The following is an 11,233-nucleotide window of genomic DNA, read 5'->3' as shown; positions in this document are numbered from 1 at the left end:
AAGATCAACAAAACACAACAGATATCTCTTCGATCAGAAAAAAATTGAACAAAGTCAAGTCACGCCACTGGTTCCTACCTATATATTGTATCAGATTTCTTTGATTGCTTTGCCATTATTTAATTTGAACTTAAGATAACAAAGTTCAACAGTAAACAGCACTTGTTACAATAATTATTACAGCGGCCCGACTGTATTAAGTAGGTCTGAAAGTGGTGTAGCCTTTTCAATATAATCCGCAACAGTGTTTAGATATAATTTCATACTTTACAATAGGAACCTGATCGGAACATTAATTTAACGGCATAAAGATGTAAGATAAGGCGATCGCTCCTCGAGATATTTAATACAGATCATCATTTTGAAACTGTTGGACCAACTGTAATGTATTCACCTACATACATATTGAAATATATATTTTTAAAAATTATTTCGAAAAAGTATTTTCCAGGAACTGACCCACCTTCGTCTTCCACATCTCCCCCTACACACTAACCTCGGCCTCATAATATACCTCATAATGTGAGTAGTTGGGACTCTTGTGCCGTATTCACATAAAAATAAAAATAAACCTAAATATTTTGAATTTTCTGTTTCATTTATTTATTGATACTGGGTTTTTATAGATGTTCTCACTTATCTACTTAAAATCCAGTTTTAAAATTTAAGTGAATACGCAAATAGGTATATATATAATTACAAAAATCTACTTAGACGTAGGATATATTAATTTACTTGGAAGTAAGATATATTAATTTGCATACAGGAATCAAAAACTATAACAAAATAAACAAAAATACAAAATTATGTAAATAGAGACACACAATTGCAAAAATCTACTTACAAGTGGGATATAAAAAAATAATTTTTCACTTGTAGCAAACACTTTGTGGGTATACATAATTATAATAATTAAGATAAAATAACTTTGTTTGAATACCATTTTATTGTATATATTTATAACTAACTGGTTACAGTTCAACCCGAACATTCATCAGGGTTAAACTGAAACCGGTTGGTTTTAAATATATACAATAAAGTGGTATTCAAACAAAGTTATTTTATTTTAATTGTTATAAAAATGTACTTAGACGTAAGAAATATTAATTTGCATACATTCTACACAGTAATACATTCCACACAAGTAATAAATTGGACACAAGTAACTTTTGAACTATTTACTTATTTTTGCTGCTTATTTTAACTTGGACTCATTCTTTATTAGAGGAATCATTATTAGGGGGTCATCTGCAAGCTATAGTTTGGAAAAAAAACTCAGCGGACCCTTACTCGTACTGGTCATGTAGGTTTAAAACAATGTGCGATGCTCTAAATACACCTCCAATCTGCTTTCAAAAACAGTGTTTCTTTTTGTTTTATTTTTTACAATAACCCCAGGCAAGACGCTATGAGGAAAATAATTTCCCGCAGGGCCTATGTCATCTTTTGGGATGCTGTGTGGAGGTTCCTCTTTAAGGATAGGATGGAGATGAAGTTTTAGGAGGTAAAAGGTATGAGGGTTGGGTAGGAATCTAGGGATCAGTATGTCCAGGAGTAACGGACATATGCATATAACTTTCCCACTGCGGCGTAAGGCGATGGGTCGAGAGACCAGTTGGAGAGGTCAAATGGTCTCCCCAAACTAGCCTCTCTCGATCTGGCACGTCATGCAGCTGATGGGCAGGTGCATCCTGAACAGCTAACCAACAAATTTGAATTTTAATGTCTGTGTAATAATTTCACTGACGTGAAACTATAATATTATCTAGAACCCGGTGGATAAAGCTTACTGTGATAGTCACTTCTCTAGCTTTATTTGTAGTTAAATTTGAAGAATACAAGAAAGAAAAGCTTTTGAATATGTTGGAAATTTTACAATAAACACGAACTGAAAGCTGATCGCCTAGACCAGTCTTAAAGCCCCGCTTTAAACTTCAGAATCTGCATATTATTAAGCTGCATTATGACGAACCTTTATATGATTACGCAGTACATATTGACCAATGGTGCATTTGATACGTGCCGCTGGTTTCTGAGAGGGGCGGGCGATGCTTTCACCTTTTATCATAATGTGAACAATTCTTTTAACATCATTCTAACATGTTTAACTTTTCTAACTACCACCTGATATCTTTAAGACATTTTTTTTAGTTTGCTGCTGCATTTATCGTTATCCATAACACCCATTAAAATTATTAATTAGAGCCTGAGTTAAATAAACTTTAATTTAGCATGGCATCTGGACAACAATCTAAAAATGGTTCCATAAGTCGAACTAAGACAATCATCATGACTTCATTACTGCTATATTTTTTATTAATGTTATATTTTTCTCAAAAATCTCCAAGAAAACTGATATGTTAAGTGCAAACTGATTTTTTTATTTACGTTGTTTATTTTATAGATTTTTATTATTTTGCGGAAGATATTTGAATTGATGGAATTTACATCAAACAACAATGTTTTCAAATTTAAAAATACATTTTGTCATCTCTACATAGATATATTATATGATTTGAGATTTTCACGGCCAAAAGTATTGTAGTGATTTATTTTTGGGGTATTGTGCCGTGTTGCGCCACCTTCTTCTTTAGATAACGTTTCGGACAGCATTACAGTACATTATGTTTAAGCCATCATGTGACAGAAACGATTCGATGTGGACACAAAATAAAAGGTGATTTAAAAAAAAAAGTTTATGGAAAACCGCACAAAAGTCCCGACCGCTCTCAAATGTCAAATACTATCCCCTATTGTATGTGAGGAAAGTGAGAAATTATCTGGATTTTCAGATCTGTTCACCAAATACGACCAAAGCCATTTCAAGCAATGTTTCAATTCTGAATGGTGATCTTACATCCGGGAGAAACTGAGGGTGTGAGTATACTATTTTTAAATATTTTATTTTATTTGTAAATTGTGAAAAGACACAAATAAATCGATTTTTTTATTTTTACTTTCGCACGTCGGGATGCGGCTTGCTAGTTAGAGCTCGACCACGGAGACCCCAAATAAAAATTCTTACTTGTCGATTAAAAATATAAGTGTCAGTATAGTAGTCGGTTTAATGGTTGCATGACAAAACTGGATCTTTTCTGGCAAAATAAACACGAAACAAAGATCTAAAAATACAGGTTGTATTACGTCACTAATTATAAGCATAGATAAAGCCTTATCAAGATATGTTTCATCTGTGATTTGTGGTCTTTACCTGGTCGTGCGTAGAAGAATGTTGTACTGTCGATTGCACGCCACTGGTGTCTAGGGCGAGTATAAAGTGTGGATGGAACATTACTGCCATGGGCGGAATCAAATGTAAGCTCTCTATTTCAGAAGTTAACAGAATTTATAGCGGCGAACCGTACAATTTGTATATCAGTTTAATTGCATAAATCATATCTCACGTGACACGCTTCTGGTACAACTGTTTCATTACGCTATATTATAGTTGCACAACTTGTTTATTGTACAATGATTACTTTTTATGACTATGTCTTATTTTGAGTGTAACTTATTTTGAATATAACTTATTACAAGTGTAACTCATCATGAGTGTTGCTTATTCTGCGTGTAACTTATATAGTGTTATCAACAACGCCCAGTATGCTGTAAGGTAAATGCAGGTATGCAAAATTTATGTATGTTATTAATAAAGATGGCTTTAAAGTAGGAACTACTTGAGAAATGTATTTCTTTATTTAAATTATTTTTATTGGCTTCAATGGCAAAGTTTGTACATGATGCAGGTATAACGTTCTCCTCACCAGGGTCTCCTGTTCTGAGGCGGCCTGTAGTTTTTAAAACTTTTGTATTTAGTTGTCTTTACATCGTCTTCACAATGTTGGTATCACTTTGTTCTCTCAGCCATATTTTTACTTCGATTTTTAGTTTGATTTGGTAGAGCATTGTATAGTTTTGTAGCATATAATTGAATATTTCTCTAACCAAAAGATGTATTCAAACTGGGAGTAACCAATATATTTAGGCTTATTGCTCTGGTTGAGTATTTATGTTAGGCAGTGGAGTTTTCAGATATTTTTTTAAAGTTTAAATAAAATATTTTTTGTTCATTAAAAGTTTAAAAAAATTTCTTCTGTCAAAGTTCTAACCGGAACTTGCAGAATTGTCTTTAGAACTCGTTTTCGGGCAGTATATTGGTATGTTTTTAGCGATCATGTGGTAAAAATATAGGCGATCGTTGAGTTTACATTACAAAATAATGTATTCTTCGAAAATTTTATTATAAAAGAGAGTTTTCTAAATATTACCATTTCGGTAAAATGTGTATTTTTCGAAAATAATAATGATTATAGAATTTGGGCAGAACTTGAGATTCAGCAAAATGATTTCATTGTAAAATATAAGTAATTTCTCCGACGGGAATTGAACCCGAAACCTTCTGATTGCCGATCATCTGCTCTACCATTAAGCTACGTTAACATTAGTTTATCATTAATAATAATAAAATGCGAGTGTTTACGAAAATATAATCAGTCTTGTATAGTGTAATAAAAATGAGAACGACGTGACTTGAGGCTTATTCATTACCAAGTTATTTATAAGATCATTTCGGTCTATAGTATTTTAACAAGTAACATGAAAAAATACATTAAAGAAATTATTTATTTGTTTGTTTATTATCAAAAAAGAACAGGTATGTATTAAGGATAAGATTAAATTATAATGTATTTGAAAAATTAAATGGTTTTTTTGCAAAAATTAATTTTTTCATTTATAATTTTTGTTTCGGAAAATTAAAGACTCTAAATTTATTGAGGTAATGTGAAAAGTGAAAAATACTGAGAAAATGAACACATAATTTTTCAATTTTCAAAAAGAAAGAAAAACATTCCCAGGTTACGAATAACCTGACAATATTTGAAAATCTCCTACTAACACCACAGTAAGCGGAAAATGTAGCTTGTGTTGTGACGGAGGACTTAGCCAGTCGATGAATTGAACACACTACGCCTGGGTGGGACCCAAACGCGATGCCAACTTAGCCACTGACCAGACATATCGCTATTAAAAAATAATAAAAATTTTATAAACAAATAAAATTCATCACATAACCTGAATTTCATGAATTCGGTCATAATTGCGAGCATGGCACAGAGGCACTATTTCCAATTTCCATAAATAATCATTTAAATACATAATTTGTTCCCTTAATGGCCTATATAATCTGAGCTTAATGGATAATATTTCCCTTAATAACCCGATTTAATGGTCAATGTTTCAGCATAATGTTCATCCAAATACCTACCAATAATTTACGATGTTTTTAATGGGGTTTATGTAAAAATTTGATCAATTTGTGGTCATTGCTTTAAAATATATACCATTTATCTACCGAGTCGATGATTACAAGCAGTGTTTGATATCTTTACCGCATATAAAACAGCTCAATAACCAGATCTCTGTTAAGACTAAATAATAATTATGTATGTTCGATGTACGTAATCGAATGCATTGCCTCCAGCCCTAAAGATACAAATCAGGGCTGGATTCGCGACATTTTATACCTGGTGCAGTAAGTAGATAGTTACACCCAACCCTCCCTCGTTGCATAAAAGCTCAATTTAAAATCGTAAATATTTTCTGAATTTGAGGATTTTCTGACTAAGGATGATAAATAACCAGAACATTGAGATGCTGAAGACATTCAATTCAATGAAACGTTGCAACTTTATAAAACGACTACTATTGTAATGTTTGAACATTCTAACAACATCCCAATCGGTTTAAACACATTGCAGCCGCTTCTTCATCTTGGTAGATTCAAAGTTAGATTTTGGTGAATAATTGACCATCAAACATAACATTAAACTATACATAAGGCTATAATAGGCACAAATCATAGAATAAAGAAGAACAAACAAGAAGCGCCTTCTATACAAATTTGAAGGGAAACAAATGTGCCACTGACTTGGTAACCTTTTGTTATAGACCATTTTGAACGGTATCTGTTCCTGTTGCACTTGCTAGAAATCGTTATATCGCCATCCCATTTGAACTTTTTACTCATGGTGAAACACTGTTTTGTATGAAAATATTTGTAATATATGCCAAAATTGGGTTTACATTTGGATCAAACACTACCACAAGGCACTTCGTGTATTCTTTATTCTACAGCAGAAATATATACGCATTTCATTTCAAAATACAAAGATAGTTTCGTACCGTTATTTTCCCACCTGTGGAAACACAATTTACTTTGTTAATACATAAATCGAATCAAAGTACGTCGTATTACCAATCATTAAATATCGAAAGTTTACCTCATAGCGCAATAAGATTTATTAACATACAAGGGCGTTTTTGGTGAATGTTTTGACGAATAAAAACTGAATTTTTTCACTTGGAAACAAACACTTGCGAACAAATGCCAACAGTTTTTTTTAACATCATATGTTGAATATCATCTGTGTAGATTTATTTAATAAAGTCGAAACCTTTGAACTTTTTGAATATCCTGGCACATTGGCTAATCCTAGCACATATTTAGATTTCCGCCCTATCTCATCTGCATTAAGGCAGATCCGGCTCCGAACAAAACTATCGAGGAGACGTGTATTTTTGTAGATCGATGTAAGATTATTTGCGAACGATTTTACTCGTATTATTTGCTGCCCGTTGCTCCGAGAAAGTTACAAATAACAATCAAACTATCTCATTCAAATGTTTTATTACAAGATAGATCAGTAATGTAGTAGGATGTATTCATCATTATAATAATATTTTACTTTGGTTATTATTGGTTAATTTCACGTTCAGTTCATAATAATAATAAAAAAACACTTATTCTTAAATTATTATAATTTTGTGACAACGGTTATTATACATTAATTTACTGTTTTAAAACAGAAGGTTTTCGCAATGACAAATCAACAATGCTTAAATGAATCTTTCTGGAAACAAAAAGCGATTTTGTAATTTATTAGAATCCATGTACGAGTACAATACAAATATGATTTAAGATTTTCACGGCCAAAAGTATTTTTGTTATTTTTTTTAGGGGTATTATGCCGTGTTGCGCTAACTCCTTCTTAAGCCAACGTTTCGGACAGCATTGCAGTGTCCATCATCAGGGCAGATGTGTTATTTTTGACCACAACGGAGATATAATATTTTAACTCTAAGCCATCGATATTTGTATTTACTATACAGGATCTGAGAGATCGCGCTAATGTGGCAACTGTTAAATAACTGTTAGACTGTTATTTACAGACTTGGTGGGAACACAATAATAGAACGCGTGTTCCAATATAATGATTTATTAACAATTAAGTGCGGATTGTCTACGTCTTATCTCTGAGCTGTCGGTTTGGTAAAGAGAGCGAGCAGATGCATCCGTCATCTTTTATACCCCTATCAGTCATCTCGCTCTTACGCATTCAACAAGCAGGCGTACCACCAAAAACCTTTCTTACATCCTCCCCTACTAAAATTGAATGCCCCTATCTATATATATCATACCCTATTACTACATATTTCATTTACAATTTTATTTTATATATTTCATTTACTTAAACAATTAACACAACATTTTTTTTAATAAAATTAACTATCATATGCCGCGTTTCTTTCTGCTTCCCTTCTCTTGTCTCGTCGCCCGTCCACTCCTCCTCCTGGACTGCGAGGTCCTCATCTTGGCCGAAGTCTTCCCTGCCATGGGTTAGACCTGAAACATGGAGAAACAGTATTAGAGTCACTTCTATTACGTAACATACCTGAGAGATTAACTTCATCCATCGACAGTTCCCTAGTGTCAGACGTACCGACTTCCGGCTTATCTCCCTCCTGCCATGAAACATGTAATTTCTTTATCTGGTCTAAATGTCTTTTCCACACCATATTAGACTTGTTAATTTTTATGATATATATTTTTCTACCTTTTTTTTCAACAATAACCCCAGGGACCCATAACCTATTACCCTGAGCTCTGAAATCTCTAGTCATCACTTTCTGACCTATATTCAAATCTGACTTATTTCTACCCTTATATTGTCTTTTCTGATTGACTTGACTCTGAATAACCTTTCTTATTACTTTTTGTTGACGAGTAGAACTTGAAGTATTCGTTCTTTCCTCAACCTTCGTAGGAATCAGAGAGTCAAATACTGTTCTAATTTTTCTTCCCATTAATAATACAGATGGTTCACACCCTGTTGTTGCATGAACGGTATTTTTATAGTCAGTTAAAAAGTTACCTAACTTTTCTTTATAATCTGAAGGAAATCTATTATTTTTACAAATTTTTTTAAGGATATTTTTACAGGTTTTAACAGCATTCTCAGCTTGCCCATTGCTACTCGGGTGGTTAACTGGACTAGTAATATGTTTCATACCATTTTTCTTACAAAAATTTTCAAAATCCTCAGAACAAAAACACGTACCATTATCACTAACTAAAGTTGCTGGAAAACCAAATTGTGAAAATAATCTATGAAGTACTTCAACATTTTCTTTTGAAGACAGACTGTTCACTTCCAGACACTCGATCCACTTCGAAGAAGAGTCTATCACAATTAAAAAGTTTTTATTATGTAAGCTACCATGATCAATATGCACCCTGAACCATACTTCAGGTTCATAAGGCCATACTGCTAATGAACTCTTTTGTGATTCTGGTTTAATTTCTAAACAATCTCTACAATTTTCTGTTATTTTCTCCAAATCTAGATTAATTTTTGGCCACCAGACAAAGCTTTTCGCAATGCCTTTAGTCTTAAAAACCCCTAAATGAGATCTGTGTAACATCTTTAAAACTTCTTGTCTTAAAGACTCAGGAATAACAACTCTATGTTGATATAAAATACACCCATTTATCAATGACAATTCCAACCTTTTTTCCCAAAAAACTCTAATAAAATTAACATTTTGTGCCTTTTTTACTGATGCTGGCCAACCCTCGATAAGAAATTGTTTTACTTGACTTAAAATTTCGTCCTTTTCGGTCTCACTTCTTATCACGTCTAAAGACAAATTAAACCCGTTATTTTCAAAATAATTAATGTAACCAGACTCTATATTATCTTCACAGCTAACCTTTTCAATTGGACACCTGCTCAGAAAGTCTGAACAATTATTTTTCGACTTTACGTATTCAATCGTAAAATTGAACGATCCTAACATAACTGCATAACGCTGTAATCTTGACGCCGCAATCTTAGGAATTTCTCTATTCTGACCGAAAATTCTGACCAAAGGCTGGTTATCTACAGCTAAAATAAATTCTCTGCCATACAAATATTGATAAAACTTCTTAATCCCAAAAATTATAGCTGTTGCTTCAATATCCAAAATCGAATAATTTTTTTCCGCTTTATTTAAAGTTCTGCTTGCGAACCCTATTGGTCTTTCTACGCCGTTTTTAAATACATGGATTAACGTTGCTCCGATCCCATTCAAACTTCCATCCGTGACAAGTTTCACAGGAATATTCTCGTCGAAATGCGTTAAAATCCTATCCGAAGTTAATATTTTTTTTATTATCGCAAAACTGTTTTCTTGTTCTGTATTCCATTGAAACTTAACATCTTTTTTAAGTAAATCGTATAATGGTGACAATATATCTGCCATGTTTGGAATAAAATTACGATAATAACTAACCATACCTAACAAACTTCTCAATTTATTTAAATCACTAGGCGCTGACGCGTTTAAAATGGCTTCTTTATTCCGCTGACACGGTTGAATTCCTTGCTCACTTATTTTATAACCTAAAAATTCAATAACTTTTAAATTGAATTCACACTTTTCACTATTCACCGTTAAATTGCAACTTTTTAACCTATCTAAAACGAGACACACGTTTTTTTCTAAGTCGACTTCATCTTTTCCTATAACAATAATATCATCCAAGTAGAACGTCATGTTCCGTAATCCTGATAAACAATTTGCCATTGCTTTAGCAAAAACTGCTGGCGCTGGTGCTAACCCAAACACTAAACGTTTATATTGAAACAATCCCAAGTGGGTATTTATTGTTGTGAAACGTCTACACTCCTTTTTCAAAACAAACTGATTATATGCGGATTTTAAATCAATTTTAGCAAAAACCTTGCCTCCATTCACTTTGGTTAATAATTCCTCAATTCTAGGTAACGGATACTTGTCAATTAATAACTGATTATTCACTGTAGATTTATAATCACCACATAATCTAATGCTACCATCTTTCTTAATCACAGGTACGATTGGACTCGCGAAATCACTATACTGAACTTGTTCTATAATACCGTTAGAAAGTAAATTACTTAATTCTTTTTCAACTTTATCCTTCAAAGCAAACGGCATTATTCTGTGATTACGAAATATCGGTACAGCACAATCTTTTAAGGTTAAATTCACTTCGTACTTGTTAAACTTTCCTATTTTATCCGTAAAAACTTCTGGAAATTTTTTCACTAATCGCTCTTTTAATGTATTTTGTTTTACACAATTAACGATCCCCGTTATTTCCACGTTAAAGAGATTCATGAAATCACGTCCTAAAATCGAAAGTGACGAACTACGCACGACAATAATTTTTAGTCGGTGTTGTAGACCATTATACTCTAGTATCGGTGTGAAAGTACCTACCACACCAATGAGCGTATTGTCAAAACTCCGTAAGCTCACGTTTTCGTGCAATAACTCAATACTGCTGAATTTATTGAGATAACATTCTTCCGGAATTACGCTACAAGATGCTCCAGAATCTACCATGAATTTATTATTTATTCCGTCGAGTGAAACTTCTATATAATATGGCTCAATACTTAGTACATCACCAACCATTCCATCCGATAACAAAATATTCACGTTTTTACGTGTTGTCACCTGTTTACACTGTTTTGCTAAATGACCTTTAGTACCACAAATTTTACATACATAATTTTTGAATCTACATTCTACCGCCGTGTGATTATTATAACCACAAACCGTACAATTACGCTTTGTAACATGATGAATCGGCGAACGAGCCCGATTACAGCTACTGCTTCGCTTGAAACTATATTCATCTCTCTTTTTCACATGCGTATTAGGTGAGACACGACCTCCGCCGACTGTTAAATTAGCTAAAACTCTGTTATCAGCTGATTGAGATTGGGTTGATGCTACAAGTTCAATACACTCTGCTACTTGCACACATTTTTCGAAAGTATATGATTCACTATCGAGAAATAATTTTTCTCTAATCTTACCGGGTTTGCAACCTAATACAAAGAAATCTCTTAATTTCTCT

The 11,233-nt window shown here is 32.9% G+C and overlaps 1 protein-coding gene across 1 annotated transcript; it reads right to left on the bottom strand.

Annotated features, from left to right (window-relative positions):
- Positions 1 to 1,642: 1,642 nt before the first annotated feature.
- On the bottom strand, positions 1,643 to 8,086 carry LOC149419213 (uncharacterized). Its single transcript, XM_089637947.1, has 3 exons — positions 7,782 to 8,086; positions 7,569 to 7,684; positions 1,643 to 1,699 (listed from the first exon to the last, which is right to left on the bottom strand). The coding sequence occupies exons 1-3, from the start codon at positions 7,960 to 7,962 to the stop codon at positions 1,643 to 1,645; spliced, it is 354 nt and encodes a 117-aa protein (XP_089494073.1). The 5' UTR covers positions 7,963 to 8,086.
- Positions 8,087 to 11,233: the final 3,147 nt, after the last annotated feature.

Source organism: Hesperophylax consimilis, chromosome 12 (assembly GCF_061612785.1).
Source record: "Hesperophylax consimilis isolate HC1 chromosome 12, BYU_Hcon_1.0, whole genome shotgun sequence".
In the NCBI taxonomy this organism is placed as follows: Eukaryota; Metazoa; Arthropoda; class Insecta; order Trichoptera; family Limnephilidae; genus Hesperophylax; species Hesperophylax consimilis.
The sequence above is the reverse complement of the archived record's forward strand: the minus strand, read 5'-3'. Positions and strand labels throughout refer to the sequence as shown.